General features: G+C 40.6%; 1 protein-coding gene across 1 annotated transcript; it reads left to right on the top strand.

Moving 5' to 3' along the window:
- The first annotated feature begins 462 nt into the window (after window positions 1-462).
- On the top strand, window positions 463-25,132 carry LOC129832833 (nuclear body protein SP140-like protein). The gene is made up of 16 exons (XM_055896881.1): window positions 463-712; window positions 842-1,028; window positions 3,257-3,431; window positions 3,689-3,913; window positions 4,130-4,249; window positions 5,837-5,970; window positions 17,307-17,354; window positions 17,950-18,001; window positions 18,152-18,355; window positions 20,553-20,692; window positions 20,899-20,967; window positions 22,980-23,107; window positions 23,246-23,363; window positions 23,546-23,620; window positions 23,702-23,845; window positions 24,085-25,132. The coding sequence occupies exons 2-16, from the start codon at window positions 885-887 to the stop codon at window positions 24,196-24,198; spliced, it is 1,890 nt and encodes a 629-aa protein (XP_055752856.1). The 5' UTR covers window positions 463-712; window positions 842-884; the 3' UTR covers window positions 24,199-25,132.

Genomic DNA, 25,132 nt, shown 5'->3' with positions numbered 1-25,132 from the left:
CACTAATGAAATGGCTACCCGGAATATGCATTGTGTCGTCCACCCACCAACCCCTCTTTTATGCTGCTGCTACTCTGTTGATCATCTATGCATAGTCACTTTAACTAATCCTACATGTATATATTACCTGAAATAGCCCGACTAACCAGTGTACCCGCACATTGACTCTGTACCGGTGCCACCTGTATATAGCCTCGCTACTGTTATTTTTTACAGTTTTTTTTATTTCTTCACTTCTCTATTGTTTACCAAATACCTATTTTTTACTTAAAAACTGCACTGTTGGTTAAGGGCTTGTAAGTAAGCATTTAACTGTAAGGTCTACACCTGTTGTATTCGGCGCACGTGACAAATACATTTTGATTTGAACCTAACTTCAACGTCATGAAAATACGTATTGTAGACGTCTTTTAACGTTATTTTGCTTACTGGGACTATTCTGATAAGGGGCGGCAATTTTGTGGTCTCGCCTATGGCGGCCGGGACCAGCCGGTCACATGAGCGCTCTTACTTTCCAAACGTCATTTGATGTGGGTTTCAGTGCAGGCGGGAGATCTATTTTATTTTCGAAAACAACAATAGCAACGTTGTAGGCCTACAACTGAAAACCTTTTGATTACGTCCAAACTGGAATGTTGGCTATTTTCGTCTCGATTGCTTTTGCGCGTCTATCGTCTGAACGAAGCATTAGACCCTGGGCCTGGATTGAAATGTAAATAGCCTACAATCATACTTTCATTTATGAATCTATACGTGCAACCCAATCTTAACCTGTTCATGAATTATTAAACTGTTAATATATTCAGTGACCTGGTAAATATTGGATTTTTTTTCAACAAAGAAAACTGAATTGAAGAGGTGAACTACAGTTGCGATCGGCGCCAATGGATCCGCTGGCCTTTCATACAGATAAGCAGTTACTGCAGTTTTTACGCTGTAGTAGGACAGAGATGTCGTGCATGGTGCAACCACACACTTTTCTTAACCAGCTCCGTGACCACCACCTCATTCCGGAGAACATGTACAAGGTGAGCGCAGTAGAGACCGCCAAATTTCTATAGACATAACCGCCCAATCAAAGGTTCAATTTAATCCCATCGGTCACAATACCGAAACAAACTTTTCTAGGTCCTACTTTACAGGCTTTAAATAAATTAACGCTGTACTCAACAAATAAGTCGTATATTATGCATTATTAAGGTGAAGTATGATTCAGAGAAGTTTCATTAAGATTTCTCAAAATGGTCACAAGACAAGGATACATCTCCAAGGTTTAAACCTACTTTTACACCAGACGTCTGTATTCAACAGCTTAAAAAACAAATAGATTGTTGAAATGTTTTCATATTTAGTTTAATGTTTAAAGGGTCTAGTAAATGGACTCCCTAGTGGCGCAGAGGTCTACTAAGGCACTGGATCTCAGTGCTTGAGGCATTGCTACAGACAACCTGGTTCGATTCCAGGCTACTGGCCATGTTTGGGAGTCCCATAGGGTGGCACAAATGGCTCAGCCTCGTCTGGGTTTGGCCTGTGTAGGCAGTAATTGTAAATAAGAATGTGTTCTTAACTGACTTGCCTAGTTTAAAATGTTTTACTTTTTTTAAATAGGCTATGTGCCTTAATTTACTTTAAAAGGGTCATCATGAATTTGACAGTAATTTATAGGCAGCTCGGTGGCAAGTAAAATGTTGTTTTTAACATTACAGTACAGTTACTGTAATATAAATACAGTATCATAGCAAATACTGTGTAATGACACAGTACAACACTGTAAAATGTACTGTATTAGGCCTATATTGTAAATGCTACCATCATCGAAAGGAATGAATGATTGGATGAATGAATAAACATTTTTTGAGGTGAGGGTTTGAATTCCTTAGTATTTTACTGGAATTACAAAGGATTGGTGCAAGGTTTGACCAAATATTTAGGAAGCGGTCATCATCTGATGGTGTCTGTGAAGGAAGGAAGTGGTATGTCCAAGAAACAGATTTTCAACAAGTCAAATACATTTATTGTGTTAGAGGTATCATGGTTATTTTATCTGAACCAAAGTAGATCATTATAAGATTGTTCTGTACATCAGTTGGAGTCTCTATAAGCTGCAATATGAGATCCTAAACCTGGCATAAAAGTGCATCCTTGTAGCTGTGTGGGCTAATATAGTCAAAATGTTTCCCATCGGGTAAGTTGAGCCAATGGCAAGATGAGCAATTTGAAGTGTTTTCTTCCCAGGTGTAATGCAAGACATTATTGCTGGCATATGAGGCAACAATAGGGCCTGGCCTATGTTAAAAGTGTTTTTAAAAAGTGTTTGTTAGGTGTTAAGCCTGTGTTAAAAGATGCTTCAAATTATTAAAAGACAAAAAGTGATTGTGAATTGTGTTTGGGAAATAAAGATAGACATGGTTTTAAAAAGGTAGTGGCAATATTTCATTCAGTAGACATTTTTAGGAGGCTTAACTTACCCTGTTCTGCAGCTCACCTTACCTCATAAGTTGTGCCAAGAGACCACTTTTTTGGGACTAGCTGTGTTTTCAAAATGTTTTCATGAATTCTGATTATTTCCGGGGAAACACAACATCCTGAAATATGTGTAGATATCTTTGTTAGAAAGAATACTATACTTCCCTTGACGGACTGATGCTGAATGTAAAAAATGCTCAACTTACCCCACTCTCCCCTAAAGCATATTAATTAATATTTGGTGTTTTATAGTGTTGCGTTTGATACCGGAGCTCCGAGGCATGTGCCACTCTCTGTTGTCATCTATGCATAGGCACTTTAATTAACTCTACCTAAATGTACATACCTCATAAGTAAGTATTTTTTTCTGTAAGGTCTACACCCGTTGTATTCGGCGCATGTGACTAATAAAATTTGATTTGATTTGAAACCGATTGTAGTCATTTCCCGGTTTGACCGCTAGAGGTTCCTTGAGGTTCTCCAGGGTTCATCGGGTCAACACTAATTCAAAAAGTGTACTGTGTACACTAAGACCATTCACTGTCCTATTACTAGCTGGGTACAAACAATATAAATAACACATCTTTGAATGTTAATTGTAAGAGTGGACATTGGAGTTGATGATCATTGATTAGTAATGCCTGACCCGTGTCCATGAATTCCTGTCTGTCACATGAACTGATTAGGATGGCAGTTGCTTCTAGAGAATTGAGTCTATCATTCTACTCCAGCCACAATTTGTTAACCCCCACAAATTGGACCATGGTTTTGTATTTGACCCCTCCTGCAGAAGCTGATTTTGATTCGGAGTAAGGAGCTGAGGGAGAAGGGTGTGTACCAGGTGTTGGACTGGGTGGAGGCAAAGAGGCCCGACAGCATCAAGGTGTTCTGGAACTGTGTGTTCAGGGATCACCTCCTGCAGCAGTACCCCACGTTACGCCTGCTACGAAACCGCCTGCTGGACGGTCAGTTCTGGAGCCTTCACTCCTACTATTCTCTTATTATGGCATTTGTATGGATAGGCTAACATCTCTATATAATTCTAACTCCTAGTGTAATATAAATGTAGTCTCAATGGTGGATACTTTGAAGTTGAGGTTCAAAGCCCTGTTTAATTTTTTAATTATTATTATTATTTTTTTTTTATTTCTAATATTTTTTTTTTAGGTGTACATGAATTAGGTTGCATGGTTTGCTCAATTTTGCCACCAATCTCTTGTAGGGTCATTCACATTCTATGAGAAACTGCCAGAGAAGGTGGAGAAGGAAGAGGAGGAGGATAAGAAGAAGAAGGCTTCAGCGGAAGGAGAAGAGGAGGCGGAGGAGAAGACAGGAAGGAAAAAGAGGAAACCGAAAAAGAGAAGTGCGAGTGCGGAGGAGGAGCAGCCCAGCACATCCACCCAGTCCACCCCCAGTCAGAAGAGGAAAGTCCAGAGGCTCAAATACTGTGAGTCCCCGGCTTATGTTCCCTGGGGGAAAAGAGGAGGCCTTGAGTAGGAAAGTCTAAAGTACCTCTAACTTCAAACAGACATTTTCTTGAGTAAATATTGACTCCTGAATTAATAGGGTAGGAAGTAGGTTTATTTTTTGGGCGGGGTGAAATATATTTCTTTTTGATTTCAAGTCAAATCTTAATGACTGTCCCCAACGTGTCCCCATGCAGGTTCTCCTTTCAGGAAGGGGGAGAAAGCTGACATCTGGACCTGGCCCATCTACAAGAGCCAGCTCCCAGTCACGTGTGGGGACAAAGAAGGCATGCTCAACAGGGACAAGCTGGCCAAAGGTAGGTCATAACAAGGACTTGATATGTTGTGTTTGTGTGTAATGATGGATGTGTTTTGGCTGAATAACCTTGCCTGAGACCTTAAAAGTGGCAATCTGCAGTTGCTACATACCTTTTTGGACCTATACATTTATGATATGTACCCATTGATTCTTGAGGAATATAACTTATTATTACCTCATGAGCTTAGTTCAACTGTTTTACCCCATCCGAACAAAATGCTGTATACGCTTGTTTTACTCCAATGGTTGTAAACAAAGTTATGTAAACAAATTATGTATACCCTCAAAACATGGTTAATGCCATATTGTTAATAGCATGGATGGTCAGTCCTTGCCTGTTAATTCTATAGGTAACACGCAACCATGGTGACTATGACTGTAGGCTACATCAAATGTTGCAATGGTAAAAAGTTGGATATCATTTTCACCTGGCACGGTCACTTTGCCTACCACAGGAGGTTGGTGGCATCTTAGTTGGGGAGAACGGGCTCGTGGTAATGGCTGGAGTGGAATGATTGGAATGGTATTAAAAACATCAAACACGCGGTTTCCATCTGTCTGATGCCATTCCATTCGCGCCGCTCAGCCATTATTATGAGCCATCCTCCCCTCAGCAGCCTCCACTGTTGCCTACTCTAATATGTTGGCATGCATATATTTTTTTAACCAATTCTGACGGTTGTTTAAAGCGGAATTTTGACAATATTACCGTTATATCAACACACTCGTCACTCCCATTTAACAACTCTGAATCGCTGTGGCACACAAGGCATCAAGTCACTTGCAGATAATGTTACCTACAGCATTGTAAACGACATTTGAAAGGTCTATCGTTTTCATCGGAACACAATCAAATTTAACATAAGCCCTTAGATGCCATCAATTGCCCAATGTATAGGCATGCCCAATTTTAACATAATGTTTTAACAAAGTGATGTTGGATAACTTGAAATAACATGACGTAGGTAAATAAATAATCGAAAGACAAAACGTGTTTATTTATTAGCCTAATGTTTATACGTTTTTAGGCATGTACTTGTGGAATAGGCCTCATGTGAAATCATTGTCAAATGCTCAAGAGATACTGTTACATGTACAGTAGGTCTAGATCATTTATGGATTGATCATATACAGTAGAAATATCAAAACATTATTTTAACAACTCCAAAGTAATTGCATGTGGCGCAGGAACCACTGACTCATTTTTCTATTATCAAGACACCTGCTGGTAACTCTTAACTTGTTAGGACAGCTCATGAGGTGTCCTAAAGATCTGTCGACTAGGTGTGACTTTTATGATTAAGGATAGCTTTTATTTTCTACCCATCAGCACTTACAATAAATGTTCCACTCTGAGACCCTTTGTGCATACGGGCCCAGATCTAATGCATAGCCTTTAGTGGGTTAACACCGGTTTCAATCACTGTCAGGCACATGTGTACTACAGTCTATTTGACTTTGCATGGTTTTAATTTGTGGTGGTGTGTATGATGTCTGACTTCCTCATTGGATTGTCTCAGGGGAGAGGTGCATTGTGGTTCAGGGTTGCTGGTTGATGTCTGACTTCCTTATTGGTTTGTCTCAGGGGAGAGGTGCATTGTGGTCCAGGGTCGCTGGTTCACCCCAAGTGGCTTTGAGGAGTTTGGGGGGAAGAAGAGCAGTAAGAACTGGAAGAACAGTATTCGCTGTAGAGACACCACTCTGAGAGAACTGATCCAGGTACAGCGTATATTTTGATTTAATTGATTTGACCATTTAAAAACACTATTCAACCAGACGTGATAACACAGGAAAGTTGATCAGCTTGGTCACTTTTCATACTCTATACAGGCCTGTCATTTTGACAATGTTGACATACACTACACTCTGGGATATATATAGGTCTGTATCATATAGTCTGTATCATATACAATATCAAATAGGGGAGACTGGGGTTGGTTGTCAGACTTTTTACTCTTGTGTGTATCTCTCAGCACCAGTATATCTTACAAAACTATTTTCAATATTAGGAGAAACACACAGAGGTCATGGGTTGAAATGTGGACTGACCCTTTTTATCTTCATATCTAATTCCAACATGGAGTCACAGTAAGACCTTTAAACAGGTTAACATAACCAATGCCACAGGGTGCGTACTCAGAGCATGCACTGACCAGCTGGCAAGTGTCTTCACTGACATTTTCAACCTCTCCCTGACCCAGTCTTTAATCAGACCACCATAGTCCCTGTGCCCAAGAACGCCAAGGTAACCTATCTAAATGACTATCGCCCAGTAGAACTCACATCTGTAGCCATGAAATGCTTTGAAAGGCTGGTCATGGATCAGATCAACACCATCATCCCAGACACCCTGGACCCACTCCAATTCGCATACCGACTCAACAGATCCACAGATGACGCAATTTCTATTGCACTCCACACTGCCCTTTCCCACTTGGACAAAAGGAATACCTACTTGAGAATGCTTCATTGACTACAGCTCAGCGTTCAACACCATAGTACCCTCGAAGCTCTTCACTAAGCTAAGTACCCAGGGACTGAACACCTCCCTTTGCAACTGGATCTTGGACTTCCTGATGGACGCGCCCAGGTGGTGAGGGTAGGCAACAACACATCTGCCACGCTGACCCTAAAGACCAGGGCACCTCAAGGGTGTGTGCTTAATCCCCTCCTGTACTCCCTGTTCACCCACGACTGTGTGACCACTCACGACTCCAACACAATCATTAAGTTTGCCGACAGCACAACGGTAGTAGGCCTGATCACCGACGTCGTTGAGATAACCTATAGGGAGGAGGTCAGAGACCTTGCAGTGTAGTGCTAGGACAACAACCTCTCCTTCAACGTCAGCAAGACAAAGGACACTGATCTACAATAAACGGAAGGCCAAGCACACCCCCATTCACATCGACAGGGCTGTAGTGGAGCCGGTCCTGAGCTTCAAGTTCCTCGGTGTCCACATCACTAAGGATCTATCATGGCCCAAACTAGAGGTCGACTGATTCATCGGAATGGCCGATTAATTAGGGCCGATTTCAAGTTTTCATAACAATCGTGAAATCGGTATTTTTGGACATTTTTAGATTTTTTTTTACACCTTTATTTATCCTTTATTTAACTAGGCAAGTCAGTTAAGAACACTGCCTCGTGTTCACTGCCTCGTGAACTGCCTCGTTCAGGGGAAGAACGACAGATTTTTACCTTGTCAGCTCGGGGGATTCAATCTTGCAACCTTACAGTTAACTAGTCCAACGCTCTAACCACCTGATTACATTGCACTCCACGAGGAGCCTGCCTGTTACGCGAATGCAGTTGAAGCCAAGGTAAGTTGCTAGCTAGCATTAAACTTATCTTATAAAAAACAATCAATCAATCATAATCACCAATTAACTACACATGGTTGATGATATTACTAGTTTATCTAGCGTGTCCTGCGTTGCATATAATCGATGCGGTGCGTATCGTTGCTCAAATGTGTACCTAACCATAAACATCATATATATTTTTAAACCTGCATATTTAGCGAAAAGAAATCCAGGTTAGCAGGCGATATTAACCAGGTGAAATTGTGTCACTTCTCTTGCGTTCATTGCACGCAGAGTCAGTGTATATGCAACAGTTTGGGCCGCCTAATTTGCCAGAATTTTACGTAACTATGACATAACATTGAAGGTTGTGCAATGTAACAGGAATATTTAGATTTATGGATGCCACCCGTTAGATAAAATACGGAACGGTTCCGTATTTCACTGAAAGAATAAATGTCTTGTTTTCGAGATGACAGTTTCCGGATTCGACCATATTAATGACCTAAGGCTCGTATTTCTGTGTGTTATTATGTTATAACTAAGTCTATGATTTGATAGAGCAGTCTGACTGAGTGGTGGTAGGCAGCAGCAGGCTCGTACGCATTCATTCAAACAGCACTTTCCTGCGTTTTGCCAGAAGCTCTTCGCTGTGCTTCAAGCCTATGAACTCCCGAGATTAGGCTGGTGTAACCGATGTGAAATGGCTAGCTAGTTAGCTAATAGCGTTTCAAACGTCACTCGCTCTGAGACTTGGAGTAGTTATTCCTTGCTCTGCATGGGTAACGCTGCTTCGAGGGTGGCTGTTGTCGTTGTGTTCCTGGTTCGAGCCCAGGTAGGAGCGAGGAGAGGGATGGAAGCTATACTGTTACACTGGCAATACTAAAGTGCCTATAAGAACATCCAATAGTCAAAGGTTAATGAAATACAAATGGTATAGAGAGAAATAGTCCTATAATTCTTATAATAACTACAACCTAAAACTTCTTACCTGGGAATATTGAAGACTTATGTTAAAAGGAACCACCAGCTTTCATATGTTCTCATGTTCTGAGCAAGGAACTTAGATGTTAGCTTTCTTACATGGCACATATTGCACTTTTACTTTCTTCTCCAACACTTTGTTTTTGCATTATTTAAACCAAATTGAACATGTTTCATTATTTATTTGAGGCTAAATTGATTTTATTGATGTATTATATTAAGTTAAAATAAGTGTTCATTCAGTATTGTTGTAATTGTCATTATTACAAATACATTTTTAAGAAATCGGCCGATTAATCGGTATCGGCGTTGAAAAATCATAATCGGTCGACCTCTAGTCCAAACACACCAACACAATAATGAAGAGGGCACGACAATGCCTCTTCCCCCTGAGGAGGCTGAGAAGATTTGGCATGTGCCCTCAGACTACCTGCATTGACCCTTTTTTGCAATAACTCTCTTGCACTGACTCTATGCACACAACCTGGACCTGGACCCACACATTCACACATACTTACACTGACTCCTTGACACACACGTACAAACAACTTTTAATTGATTTTATCAATTTTTAACCTGGACCTGGACACACACATTCACACATACTTACACTGACTCCCTGACACACACATACAAACAACTTTTAATTGATTTTATCAACAAAAAAATTCTCCCCAATTTCGTGATATCCAATTGGTAGTTACAGTCTTGTCCCATCGCTGCAACTCCTGTATGGTCTCGGGACTGGCAAAGGTCGAGAGCCACGCGTCCTCCGGAAACATGACCCGCCAAGCCGTACTGCTTCTTGACACACTGCTCGCTTAACCCGGAACCCAGCCGCACCAATGTGTGGAGGAAACACTGTATATCTGGTGACCTGAAGTAAGCGTGCATGCGCCCGGCCACCACAGTCGTTAGAGCGCGATGGGACAAGGACATCCCAGCTGGCCAAACCTACCCCTATCCCAGACGACGCTGGGCCAATTGTGTGCCGTCTCATGGGTCTCCCGGTTGTGGCCGGCTGCAACTCAGCCCAGGATCGAACCCGGATCTGTAGTGACGCCTTCATAGAATGATCTTTGATCGCCAATGACGTTGTGAATTGCAAACAGGCCGTTCATAAATTCTGAGCGTTATCATGTTCCTCAATTAATTCACGACACAGAGCGCATTCAGGACGCACAGAGCACATGCCGACTATAGCGTTGTCAAATCATACAAACGGCAGTCAAATGAGAATTCAAATGACCATAGTTGCTAAACTTGCTAGATAACCTAATAATAAACGAATGTCAGAATATTTTGGCAAAGTCTTGATGATTAGTTGATGACCAGATCAGCTCATAAATAACTATTTTGAGAGTGCAAATAGTTTAAATATCAAGGTATCTTAATATCCATATCTACCCTCATATAATTTGTTGATCGCACATTCTCTACCGAAGTTCTCATATGCGCAGCAAGTACGAGACAGCGCAGAGAAGCGGGGGAAATGTTATAGCAGTATTTTGATATGCATAGGCAAGAGACGTGCTTTCAGAATGCAACCTATGTATCACAGAATAAAGTTAAGAATTTTCATGCGTGACAGGAGTTAGGATTTGGGGTTTCAGTGGGATTGGGACTAGATAGGAAAATAGCCTAGGCTTTAGGACAGGAGAAGATAACAATTCAGAGGCATGAGGGAAAAGGCTAACAGACTTCAAGTCGGTGACCGAGACGCATATGTAGTGAATTGTGCACAGACCTATCAAATTTGTGACTCTCTGAAGAGTCACAATGACAGCTCAAGAGGCACACTTTCTTTTATAGGCTATTCTGTAGGGGTTTCCTGTAGGGTTTATTAACTGCATTCGGGTCGCATGTGCAGTCCGGCAGTGTCAATTATGCGTGTGCTTTGAATTCATGCCGACTTTGTGTGAAGTAAATACGCTAGGCTAAAGGCTACCATGCGACAACCTATTTTGATAATGTGCTATTTTATTTTTTGCTAATCTGATGCTGCTCATATTGTGTATTTTATGGAATTGCATTAGTACTGACATTGGGGGGGAATGTCATGAAAAGAAATTGGGCAAATGGGAAGTGTTTTCGGGTGTTAGGTTCAAACTCTCAGAATAAAAACTTGACGGACACTAAGGAAGCTTAACCAGTTTAGCCCCCCCCCCCCTTTGCTATGGTCAGTTTATTCCAAGATCAGCATGCAGCTGTAGTGCTTCGAAGTTCCTGTGATAAGGTTAGCGATAAACTGAAGTCCAAACTGAACAGAACTACACTCTTCTACCATTGTCTTAAATATCTTTAATGGTCTCGTTGCAAAAGCTAAATTGTCGCTACGGGACTTTGAAGCGCCTGTGTGCCGATCTTGGAGTAAACTGACAATAGCAAAGATTATAGCAAACACCACAAAAATGGAATTGGTGCTTGCTAGCTCAGCAAATTCAGCTATTGTGGAAAGCCAGCCAATATAAAACGAAAGCATAAACTATATTCAAATTACAAAAGGTTGCAGCAATACGTTGTGTAAATGGTGAACTCATACAGCTGTCAACCCTTGTCACTGCAATCCGTTTCACATTTGCTAGCTGACTAGCTAGCAAACCTTGTAGATCGAAGCCCATTATAGAATGATAATAGATGATAGACATTTCCTACTGTAAATAACTTGCTCACTGTGTGTGAAAAATGGCAGAAAAAAGATGGACATCAGAACAATTTTCAGTACACCAAAACGCTAAGTAACAACCCTAGTAGCCTAATATCTCATATACTAGTTGATCAAATGTTCACAAGAAAGAAGTGAAATACTAATGGAAATGTTTCAAATGTGTCATTAGGCAGAGCAGGCATGAGATGGCACACAGACAGCAGAGCTGGGGACAGATAGGCAGGGACAGACTGGCAGAGACAGGGAGTCTCAGGTAAGTTTGTTGAGTCTGTTTGGCAACATTATGAAAGGTTCTCTCTTTTTTGGACTTGTAAAATGGGGACATAGTTGGACAATGCCATGAATACCCCCACTCTCAACTTAAACTGGTGACTGAACTAAGATTTTTTAAGGCAATGGTATTGATGTTTGATTAATTGTGTAGTTTTGGGTACCGGTAGTTAGGAGTATGGCAAACACCTTATTTATTTTCTAGGAGACAGACTGTGAGTCAGTGAGGGTGGTGAAATGGAAATGGCCAGGGAGAGAGACTTCAGAGGACAGTGTCAACCACGGCAGGACCAGGTTTCAACCTTGTTGCCAGCAGCACCAGTATAGGGGACAGTGGCACAGCATTGTCCAGTTACCTCAGTGATGGCACAAAACCATATCAGCCACACCTACAATTTATAGAACCGCAAACTCTTGCCAACAGAGTGTTGACATTTCAAGAGAAATGGTTTTGCAATTTCCCCTGGCTACATTAAAATCCATCAATAAAAGGAGTGTTGTGTTTTCACTGTAGCCAAGGGTTTTGTAATGAGTGCCAAGGAGAGCAAAGACTGTGTTACAACGGCGCTGTAACGTTCGTCGTATGGAGGAAGAGAGGAGGACCAAGGCGCAGCGTGAAAAGTGTCCATTTGAATAGAATACGTTAAACAAAAAAACAAAATAACGATAAACGAGAATAACACAAAACAAAACAGTTCTGTCTGGTGCAGACACGCAAAGACTGAAAATAACCACCCACAAACCCCAACAGAAAACAGGATACCTAAATATGGTTCCCAATCAGAGACAATGACTAACACCTGCCTCTGATTGAGAACCATATCAGGCCAAACACAGAAACGGGAAAACTAGACACACAACATAGAATGCCCACTCAGCTCACGTCCTGACCAACACTAAAACAAAGAAAACACAAAAGAACTATGGTCAGAACGTGACAGGCGCAGTTTAATAATAAAAATCACGTGAACAAAAACAATAAATAAATACAGTGGTTAAAAACTTTTGCACGCCAGACATAACGTGCACAAACTTGCAATCAACAATTCCAGACAAGGACATGGGGGAAACAGAGGGTTAAATACACAACATGTAATTATGGAATTGGAACCAGGTGTGGGAAGACAAGACAAAACAAATGGAAAATGAAAGGTGGATCGGCGATGGCTAGAAGACCGGCGACGCCGACCGCCGAACATCTCCCGAACAAGGAGAGGAACCGACTTCGGGGGAAGTCGTGACAGGTTTTCAAGCCAGCCATCTTTTGGCCAAAGAGCGGATGCTGCCTTCATTAGTGCAGAATTTAGGAACTGGTGAAAAGCCATTGAAAAATTCACAGCACATCAAAACTGCCAAACCCACCACCACTTTGTAACTGTAACAGCACACCAACTAAATCCAATCAGTGTTCAGTTATCCAGCGCATGGGGTAAAGAGCAGGAGGACGCGAGGCATTGCTTGATGAAAATGGTTAGTTCAGTGCAGCATGTAGTAAGACAGGGACAAGCCTTTAGAGGCCACACAGATGACAGTGGGAATTTATACCAGCTTTTAAAACTTAGGGCAGAAGAGGATGATCCCATTTTCCAAAGATACAAATCTGACCACCCTGAAACCCCTATGTTCAACAAGGTGGACTGTGCGGAAAACTGCTATTAGAGCTGTGCTAGGGCAGCATGAGCAGGTACTAAGCAGCCTAGAGGAGATGGCAAAAACTGCATCCAAGACAGCTTCAACTGCCAGTGGCTTATTCGAGCACTTCAGCAAAGGCTGAAGTCACACTTGCCTCTGCTGTTCTTGGAGAGCTTGAATGTCTAAACATTTCACTGCAGAAGAAAACTCAGACTCTCTGGTATGCAGGCTGCAGTCGAGTGTGTGCGGTCATCACTTAGGGGCAAGAGAAATGACAAAAGCTACCTTGCACTGTATGAGAAAGGAACAACATTGATTGACTCCATTGAATCCATTGAGTCACACTCAAGACGATTTGCTGGCGACCGTTTTGACCAGGACAGTCTAAAAGTCCTGCAAAAGTTGGAAAGAGCGCTTCTCATGGAGGAGTTGGATGAGTCTCTAGATCAGTACCCTGAGCTGAACATAGATTCTCTTTCAGTGTGGTTGCCTCTCTTTCGCAACAAATACCCCTGTAGCAGCAGTGGAGAGGCAGCAGAGGTCCTCAGGAGGCTTTCAGGGGAGGTGCGGGGGTTGACCAAGTTGAGGTGCTGATCAGAATTTTATTTGTGGTGCCAGTGTCTTCATGTGAGGCTGAGAGGAGTTTCAGTGCACTCCGCAGGTTGAAGACTTGGCTACGGGCCAGCATGGGCCAAGAGAGACTGAACGGCGTAGTTGTCTGTAATGTACATAAAGACAGGCTGGACAGTCTCAAGAGGGAAAATATCTGCCAGCAATTTGTTAGATCCATTGAAACCAGCAAACATATGTTCGGTTCTTTTGTTCAGTAGTGTGTATAGCAGTGGTTCTCAACCTTTTTCGGGTATTGGGCAAGGTTTTGAGTGGTCCTCAGGGACCTCCACCCCTCTATATTATATGTAAAGTTACTGGAATCCTTGTGCTGAATACGTTCATTACACTTTTTTATTTCACGGACATCTTGCAATTACACCAGGGACCCCTGGGGGTCCACGGAACCCTGTTTGAGAACCCCTGGTGTATAGTATGATATTTGTTATTTTGTTTAGTAGTTTGCAGTTTTTCGTTTTTAGTACATGACAGTACACTTACTAATTATTTATTTTATGTTATTTTATTTAAAATTGCGTACTTTGTGTGACATACTTGTCCATAGCTGCTGTTTGAAGAGGTGAGACACTGACTGAACAATAAATATGTATTTTAGAAGGACATTTTGGTTGATTTATTGGAGTTATTCATTGAAGTAGTTATTTCGCTTTTAGAACTGTACTTATTTTGAGCTTTTTGTTCTTGTAAAGCTATTGTAGAAGACTCAGGCCAGTGGCAGATATTTAATGACTATATAAATGTATCAGAAAAAGTCTAATTAAAAGGTCAATTCAATACTGAGACCAACTCTGTGAGGGTTCTCAATGGAGATTATTTTAGATGAGATCGCACCATGTTCATTGTATTTACGAAAACTGCACCCATACACAGTGTACAGTACCATTGCCACCTACTGGCCTTTCTTGGTATTGCTGGTTGTAAATACATACTGGAATGATAAGGAACACTGCTATAACTATTATTATTAGTAGTATTATAACGATGTAAACATTTGAACAAGTTGGGACAACCCTTCAGTTAACTACCTATCAATTATCCAGTAGTAGTAATTATGGATCCTCAATATACATTTAACATATTACAATGTAGGATATGTGTTACTTTTGGTGTCCCCCTCAGGAATTTGCTCTTGAGAAAATGTCATGTACTTGTCCCCTCCAAAGTTGATATCAGATTTTCGCCCCTGCCTCCCGTAGTAAAATAATGGACAACAATACTTAGGCTTCTACTTCTAGCGTATACATACTATATACTTTTTACGGACATGGTATGTTTTGCATTAGATATCTTTTTGTTCGTTTTTGTCCGACCCTTCAGCTACCCGCAACCCCTCCCATCTATCTCTAATGTCCATACATTTTTCAACTGTGCTGTAATGTTTCACAAAAGCTCTGAACCTTTATATTCTCATAGTTTCTACAGAATGTAAATTAAAGATGAACATTTTTACTAAATGTATTATTATATTATTTATCGATTGACTATGGCTTTTCAAGTCACCCAGCACTGCTATTTGCAGGTTTAGTTCCAGGTAAATGTTGCAATTCTTCAGCCGTTCCTAAACGTGCAACCGAAAACAAGCTACAGTTACGTCATTTAACTGAGGCTGTTATCCAGCGCGATTTACCGGAGCAATTAGGGTTAAGTGCCTTGCTCAAGGGCACATCGACAAGGGCTCTTAACCACTAGGCTACCTGCCGCCCTACATATGGGCAGTACCAAAACAAGTGATCTAATGATTCTGTCTCTTCGCAGCAAAATCTGAAGAACTGGGATTGGTTGTATCCCTCATACACATAACATTCTATTGGTTGCAAGAATTTTGTATATTAATTTAAATGGAAAAACTCCTACCATTTTAATACAGTGTTATTTTGTGTATCAGTTCATAAACCACGTGCCATGGAATTGGCACATTGAAAATCTCTTCCCAACTATTTTGCGTCCTGCATGGTGCAACTAAAAATGTTTTGGTCCTTAAATGAAACTGATATACTTTTTTAAAATCACAATTCTCTTTAACCAAGTTTGGTCTTTAATGTAGGGCCGACAGACAATTTCCTTATCTTCTTCCCCTTCCCCTTCCCCTTGCCTCTTCCATTTTTGTGGTAATGCTGCACTCAGTTGGTTGTAATTTTGGAAAGAGCAGACATTTCCATATATTTTTGTTAGCTGCACGTGTGACATAACGCCAACAGTCATATTTATGATATCATTAACACAGATTATATATATTTTTTAATTACCAATTACTATATTTGAGTTTAACCATAAAATTTGTTATAATATTTGTTCTGTCTTTTCTGATTCTTTAAAGTGAAATTGCAACCAGCTTTCTATAGCCTGTTTTAAAAATAGGGATATTCTGGAGATGATTTTATTTTCAAATAACCAAACGTGAGAGGTTGTAATCTGAATAAAGGGAAAATAGCTTTTTTTAACATGGGGTGAGCCATTCTTACTAATTTAAGTACCATTTTTGTATGACTGAAGCCTTTAGTGAGAGTGTCACGTCTGCTGCTCCCGCCTCCTCCTCCCGTCGTCACGCACTCCTATCATCCATTACGCACACCTGCCTTCCCTCGTCACGTGCATCAGCGATATTGGACTCACCTGGACTCACTCATTACCTGTTATTACCTCCCCTTATATTTGTCAGTTCCCCAGCTCTGTTCCCCGCTTCTGCATTGATTGTTTTTTGTCTTTGTTTTCTTGTATGCTGACGCTGTTCCTGTCTCGTTCCATGTCCGTTATATATTAAATGTTTGACTCCCCCTACATGCTTCGTCTCTCCAGCGTCATCCATGTGACAGATAGGTTCAATGCTTTAATATTTAATCATTTCAGCCCTCCGAATTCATATTCGTTATATAAATAGGCATGTTTAATTTTGCCTTGCTTGCCATTCCAAATAAAGTGGAATATTTTTTAGTTCATAGATTTTATTTTTTTTGTCGTTCGATGTCGGCAGGGCCATAAGTAAATGGCCCTGTGATAATGACTAAATAATTTAAGATGCTAGTTCATGTAGCTTGACCTAGGGACTCAGAAATAGGTTTGAAATATAGCTCTCCCTTTCCTATTTTCAACAAACATACGTACTCATGGATACTCCCATAATTAAAACATTACGAAGAAATATCACACTTTTTTCCCCCCTTGTACCTATACGAAACATAAATTCCCCTCACCTCAATGTTTTGTCATGCTGACATGAATTGACCAGGTGAATGAGTTCTTTTGAAGAATTCACACATTTTAACTTAAACATTACACAGCGCCATTTAGATTGGTAGTAATTAGCACTGTGACAACCAACCCGTGAGGCAACCACCCCAGGTCTCCCCTAATCTTACCACAGCATATCGGTTTATCATTACATATACCAGAAAATTGGGCCAGACGGAGCAACAAACTATAGCTATACATTATACCCTTTTTATTTTTCTGTAAAGAAACTAACTGTACAGGTATTTCACTGATATGCCATTCAGTCATTCAACACTAAAAAGCAATGTCTGTCTCCCTTTCTCTACCCCCTCCCATCACCATCCTACCCACTTCAGGAAGGCCATTTAACTCCACCAGACTTTAAAAGAAGAAAGAGTGCACAGGTATGAGACCAATCTTTCAATATACCACATCATCTGGATTAACAGCCAAATTTAATTAGACTATTTAGTTGTACAAATGCCCTCAAATGCTTACTACATCCACATCATACTGTATATCTATATAACAGTTCACCCACATCATTCTATGTAAAAATGACTTTATAATAACTGTATAAAAAAATCTATCCTTGCCTTTATCAACCAAATATAATCCAGGTCCCCACGAATTAATAGAATGGTAACACATCATGGCAATTCGGCTTTTCTAAGTAGATGCTTATACCATACTGGGCATGGAAAGATGTGGGACCATTGAAAATGCAAAGAAAATGCTGCATCGTCATAGCATCTGAATACATGTTGTTTATGAATGTTAGTCATGATTCAGTTTTATTGCAACATCTAAGCCTGATAACGGCTTAGCCTTAGCCGTCAATATTGGGATGTTTATACGGGCATGAATTTATATTTCTTGGGCGTAATCATACTTTGACCAATGATCATTTTCTTTGTCCATGACCTTACCATATTAGATAAAGAGTCTATTATGTGACTGATATATGTACAACTGTTCTGTCTATTTTCTCCTTTCTAGGCCACCAAGAGAGCACTGTTTCCCTCAAACCAATCAGCGGGCTCAATCACAGGTGTGTACACCAATCACAACTCAATGGAATCTTTCTGAATCCTTTAGACATGACTATCTGGTAAAGGAAGGGGATGATGTCACTCTAACCATGTGCTTTTGTTGCTATAAGGTTTTTGACCCAAAACGTCTTTGTTTATCTTTACTTCAGAATCTGAGGAGGATGATGGTGAGGAGGAAGAGGAGGAAGAAGAAGAAAGGCAGAAAAGAGAGGAAGGAGAGAGAGGAGAGCAAGCAAATACTGCTGGAGGAGAGAGCAGTACAGGAGTCAGCCATGGTGTTGTGAAAAAGTGTGTCTTCAAAGTCACCTGTGGAGCCATCAATGGAATGCTACATAAGGATCGGTTTGCATCAGGTACATATTTTATTGTCTCAAGGTTTAAAACTTCTTATGGCTGCAATCCCGTTAACGGGATGATATGACAACAGCCAGTGAAAGTGCAGGGCGCCAAATTCAAACAACAGAAATCTCATAATTAAAATTCCTCAAACATACATGTATCTTATACCATTTTAAAGGTAATCTTGTTGTTAATCCCACCAAAGTGTCCGATTTCAAATAGGCTTTACAGCGAAAGCACCACAAACAATTATGTTAGGTCACCACAAAATCACAGAAAAACACAGCCATTTTTCCAGCCAAAGACAGGAGTCACAAAAAGCAGAAATAGAGATAAAATTAATCTCTAACCTTTGATGATCTTCATCAGGTGACACTCATAGGACTTCATAATACACAATACATATATGTTATGTTCGATAAAGTTCATATTTATATCCAAAATCCTCAGTTTACATTGGCGCCATGTTCAGAAATGCCTCCAAAATATCCTGAGAAATTGCAGAGAGCCACGTCAAATAACATAAATACTCATCATAAACTTTGATGAAAGATACATGTTTTACATTGAATTAAAGATACACTTGTTCTTAATGCAACCGCTGTGTCAGATTTCAAAAAGCTTTACGGCAAAAGCACAATATTCAATAATCTGAGAACAGCGTTCAGCTACAAAAGGAGGCCATACAGTTACCCGCCAAATTGTGCAGTCAACCAAACTCACAAATAGTATTATAAATCTTCACTCACCTTTGCTGATCTTTGTCGGAATGCACTCCCAGGACTCCCACTTCCACAAGAAATGTTTGTTTTGTTCGGTAATGTCCATCATTTATGTCCAAATAGCTATTTTTGTTAGCGTGTTTGGTAAACAAATCCAAAGTCAGGAAGCGCGTTCACTAAAAGCAGACGAAATGACAAAAAGTTCCGTAACAGTCAGTAGAAACATGTCAAACGATATATTGAATTAATCTTTAGAATGTTTTTAACATAAATCTTGAATAACGTTCCAACTGGAGAATACCATTGACTTCAGATGTGCGATGGAACAGAGCTCCCTCTCATGTGAACGCGCATGGTCAGAGCATAGTCACCTCATGGCAGACCTGACTAATTCCTGTCTCCTTCGGCTCCACTTCACAGTAGAGGCATCAGACAAGGTTCTACAGAATGCTGACATCTAGTGGAAGCCGTGGGAAGTGCAAACAGATCCATATCCCACTGTGTATTCAATAGGGGCTGGGTTGAAAATCGACCAACCTCAGATTTCCCACTTCCTATTTGGATTTCTTCTCAGGTTTTTGCCTGCCATATGATTTCTGTTATACTCACAGACATCATTCAAACAGTTTTAGAAACTTCAGAGTGTTTTGTATCCAGTACTAATAATAATATGCATATATTAGCAACTGGGACTGAGGAGCAGGCAGTTTACTATGGGCACCTCTGGGCACCCTTCATCCAAGCTACTCAATACTGCCCCTGCAGCCATAAGGAGTTTTAATAAACATAAGAAAATCCTATAGCTATTGCCATGTCTCCAAAACTATTGGAGGTACTGGAGACACTTTTACATGTTGTCAACCCTCTTTCTCTGGCTGCACCTCAAATACTGCCCCCACTTAGTGCTTTTATCAAGCAGAAAACCCATTTCAGCAGATCCACAAGGTCTGCCATGAGATGTGACTGTATAGTTCCCTTAAGGAAAAGCATCTTCAGTCAGACGGCTTTCACTGTGAGAGCTTCCCATGTCTGGAACTCACTGCCTTCAGACACACGCAACTGTGCAACACACAACCTTGTCTGTAGTTTGTGAGGTGTGTAGATATTGTTTTTTAATTTTCTCTCTTTTGTTTGGTTGCTTTTTGTGTCATTGCTCTGTCTGTCTGCGTACTAAGTGTTAGTTGTCATATGTTGCTCTCTGCTCTGTATGTGCTCATTGTCTGTCTGTACTGCCCAGCGACTACGGTTGAAAATTAGCTGACTGGCTAAAACTGGCACTTTTAATGAAAATGTCCCTGCAAAAATAAACGTAATAAAGTTAAGTAAATTACCCAATTTTAGCTATTTTCGATAACACGCTACAGGTTCTTTTTCCATAGCCCTATGTCACTCTGGTCAGCTGTAGTGACCCATATTGGATTTATACTAGGGTTATGATAGGGTTTAATTTGAGTTTTTCCTTTTGCCCTTATCTTCTTTGTTGCCCCAGGGTCGTGTGGAAAGAGCATCCGTACCGAGCTGTGCTGGATGACCCCGGTGAAGTTTGTGACGGAGGGGTCAGCTCTGGAAGATCCCTCCTGGAAGAAAGACATCCAGTGTGACGGGAAACCACTCAGCGTCCTCATCGAGGTACAGAGGGAAAGAGAACAGAGAGAGAGAGAGAGAGGAAGAGAGATGAGAGAGACAGAAGATGTGTGTTTGGCACTTACCAACCTACAGTACCAGGAATGGCTTAAGATAGTCTGGCAGGTCATTAAGGACCTGTGATGAAAACATTTCCCTTCAAAAACATTTTATTACTTCTACTACTGTATTTGTTTGTTTCTAATTTTCAGAGTAAGTTCTTGCACATCCACTCTCTCCTGTGTAAGTGCAAGCTGTGCTGCTCCACGGTCAAAGACCGGGTAAGTTTCCCCCTCGACCCTCGGGAACATGGTGGCACCCACTTACCAATCAGCCAATCACATTGGTTAAACGAATGCTTCAGTTGTAAAAATGAAATTCCAAGATGTTTCTTAACATTACTGTATACGGAATGAATGAATGACATTTTCGTGTGTAATCATCAGTTGGCAACCCATCCCTTACAGCAGGGGTGTCAAACTCATTCCACGGAGGGCCTAGTGTCTGCAGGTTTTTGGTTTTTCCTTTCAATAAAGCCCTAGACAACCAGGTGTGGGGAGTTCCTAACTAATTAGTGATGTTAATTCATCAATCAAGTACAAGGGAGGAGCGAAAACCCGCAGACACTCGGCCCCCGTGGAATGAGTTTGACACCTGTGCCTTACAGGATTAATTGACACATAACAAACATTTCAATGATTCACAGTGATAATTCAGTGATAATTCTTCTGGTGTTCTGCGAAGTGCGCACCGCATAAATAATGAAAAAAGAAATCAGTACATAATAGTAGATAAGGTTATCCAAGCAATAATAATAATAACCCCCGATCAGTAAAAATTATAAAAAATAAATTGAGGAAAATTCAACAGAAGGTATTTAAACCCGGTCTCGCACATGAGAAGATTCAAGTGTGAGACAGGCCTACAGACACACACGTGCACTTTGCTATATAGGAGTTAAATACTTTTAGAATGTAGGTATAGGTCGCCCTTTTTCTTTTATTCCAGGCTTTATCAAAAAATTCAGCAAACAGAAATACACCATGGACAAAAAAACATTTAAGTTTCTCCTCATCGCTCAGCCACATATTTCCAGGGTATATCTGGTGGGCTTTCTGGAATAAGGAAAGTGGATATATTGTGGTGCAAAGTGCAATAGATGACAAAATTAATGTTATTCTCTATTTCTTCAAGGTCACAATAGTTACATAGTCTTTCCTCATCCATTTCACCATTATACCGACCTGTTTCAATACGCAGGGGGCAATATCCCTGATCTTACACGTAATGATGTCTTGCTTTTAGGTAGGTTGTACATAATATACTGTATCTCTCACACACGATTTGGGTTTATGATTAACCTCCCCCACCTATTTCATTTCATATTGCATCATCAGTTGTTTTTTATTAGTGTCTATGTCTCCCTTAATTAGTTTTTTGTACAAATGTTTTCAGTCAGACAGCTGGAAAAGGTCCGACATTTCGGTTGCACAGGCTCCTCCTGTGAAGAGATCCCATTGAAAAACTTTTCTGGCAATCGGCATATCCAACAGTCTATTCCAAAGTCTCACCATACACGCCTTCCATCTCACCTCATAGGGTTCCCAGCCAATGTCCCCAGTTATTGCCAGTATAGGTGCAAACTTGTGGACACCTAAAAAATAAGTACTCCTTTGAGATACCTCTTAGCAACTCACACACTTGCTGAATAGTCCAGAACAGGACACACACGTCTGATAAAGTTTGGAATATAAGGCATAACCAATATCTTTGAGTGTTTCTGTTTTTCCTATAAATCCCCCCAAAAGCTCTACATGCTGAGTCAGCCAGGGCAGATGTGCCGTATTGAAAGGTCATACAGTATGTTCATCAAAATAAAGACCCAAATATTTATAATTGCAAGTAAACTCAAGAATTTCTTCACCACCACAAAACTGAAACTTATCTTAGTACTTGGATTTCTAAAATGCATTACAAAAAATTATAAATAAAAATCATGATTCTCCATCTTTTGCACCAATTGACTGCACATTATAACATTTTCCGCAGGTCTTGTTCAGTTTCTGCCATCAAAATAATATAATCCGCATTTCAACATCATATCTTACTCCAGTATTTAACTGTTTAATTTATTTGGCCAAATCATTAACAAACATAGCAGACGGAATCGGTGATAAGGAGTCTCCTTGTTTTACACACGAGGGTGTAGGAAACCAATCTGTACGAAATTCGTTAACACACAAACATGAAGTTGGTGCTTGATTGCTAACCAATCTCTTCTCTGTCTTGGCAGCATGATGAAGACAACGATGACGACTGCTTCATCTGTAGAAGCCAGGGCAGCGTGATATGCTGTGATAAGTGTCCTCGCTCCTTCCATCAAAGATGTCATCTTCCTAATGTGGATGATGCTATCCTGGGGTGAGAAGAGTTGTTGAGGGTTGATGAGAGAGAGAGAGTAAGATAAATACATTTGATACAAGAGAGGTCTGTTTGTTCTGTGTAGGTAAACTTAGCTGTCAGCTAATTTGTGCACTATTAAAATGTGTGTTATCACAGGGATAATCGTACGTGGATGTGTACATTCTGTGTTCTGGGGGCCAGTCAGTTGTGGCGCTACCCCAAACAAATTACCTACCAGGAAGCCTTGACCTGCCGAATCTCTGACCACCTACTGGTAAGGAGCCTGTATTAATGACTGCTACAATTGGGCCAATTGCCACCAACTTCCTTCAATCAATCAATTACTCAACCTATCCGTCTGTCTGTCCATTATGGGCATCACTATATACTTGACATGAAATAATTATTCAGAATTAAATGTAAACAATCTCTGACCAGTCACGTTTACTCCGACAGGAATGCCAGTACCTCCTGCTGCGCCTGTACAAAGCGGACGAGGACAACATCTTTGTGACAGATCCTTGCATCAATGTAAGTTTGCTTGGTTCTCTCTCGCTCTCTGTGCGTGTGTCATAGTTCACATATATCTCCGTCTGTGTGTTCCATTGACAGGTGAGAAACTACACCAGTGTGATAAAGACTCCGATGTGGCTGGACAGGGTTGTGGAGAAGCTGCAGCAGAATCTCTACAAAACAGTGCAACACTTTGTGGCTGACGTGTTGCTTATCTTCACCAACTGTGCCACATTTAACAGGGTAAGACTGCATTACTGCAGTATCCAATGTGAAGACTCAGGGCTAACATTTTGAAAGAAAATCTTGGAAATACGCTCGTCAACTTTACTTGTGCTTGAATGCACGAATAACACCTTAACAATGTGCCTTTGTTTAATCCATAACAAAGGTGCATTAGGCTAAATGAGTTATGTTTATTGCATTTCTAGTTTGTTTATTATGTTTGCTATACAAATGTGTGTGTCTTTTGTTTCCTGAAGGATAATGCAGAGTTCCGTGAAATGGGCGAAAGATTGAAGGATCTATTTGAGAGAGAGTTCAAGAGTACATTCAGCATCCAACTTCAGCATCCAGCTGCATCCAATAGCCAGTAGAGCCTTCATCAAGTCTGTACTGTTATCTCACTATGAGACAACGGGGAATATTCACCATGCCCTGGTCCTTCTATACAGCCTTCATACAGCCTTCATACAGACTTGTACACCAAGTTGTACAGATCTTATTTTCCATGCATGTACATTATTTTCCATCTAGTCCTTTCATTAATTTCTTTCATTCGTTCTACCAGTTAAAAATGGTCGTGTGATAATAATTGAAATAGAAGGATGGTGATAACATTGCATTTCATACAGCAAATGTTGCTTTGCTAACTTTCCAGGCCTCTTACTTCTGGTTAAGCCATACTAGATTTATGTCCAGGGATTCTGTCAAAAATAAACTAATGAATTTACAAAACATTGTACAACATACTGTAGGTATACTTGTTTGACTTTGTGTAGCCTACCAGAATGTGGTTCTGTTGAGGAGAATATCATCAGACAGAGCAGCAGCGCCCTCTTCAGGGCAGCTTGGGCAGCACCACAATTGCCAACAGCGAATCCCCTGGGTAGCAGCGTTGCGCAGACATGCTTGGTAAAGTATGCAGACATTTCTCTTCAGCTTGTTGTAAAGCCACAGGTTCGATAATGCGAATACTGCAATAGTGGCTTATGTTGGGTTTGTAGGCAAATTTCTTTATATCTAATTGAAAGACTAAAACAGCCACATAGGCACATGAGCGGTCCAAGAAAGTGCGTAATGTCATTGAATATCACTGTGAAAAGTGAATTGTGAATTGTGTTAGTATAAAGGCAGGAAGTTGGGCCTTCGGGGGAGGGAGTCCTTGCTAGACGCGGGAGCGGTATAGTTTTTTGACCATACAGACAGATCATATTATGCATTTGCCATATCAAGTAATCTATGCTTTAAGTTGATTGGAGAATAATTTTGTTAGATAAAAGAAGAATAAACATTTTTTGTTGCACCATA

Source organism: Salvelinus fontinalis, chromosome 34 (assembly GCF_029448725.1).
Source record: "Salvelinus fontinalis isolate EN_2023a chromosome 34, ASM2944872v1, whole genome shotgun sequence".
Classification (NCBI taxonomy): Eukaryota; Metazoa; Chordata; class Actinopteri; order Salmoniformes; family Salmonidae; genus Salvelinus; species Salvelinus fontinalis.
The sequence above is the reverse complement of the archived record's forward strand: the minus strand, read 5'-3'. Positions and strand labels throughout refer to the sequence as shown.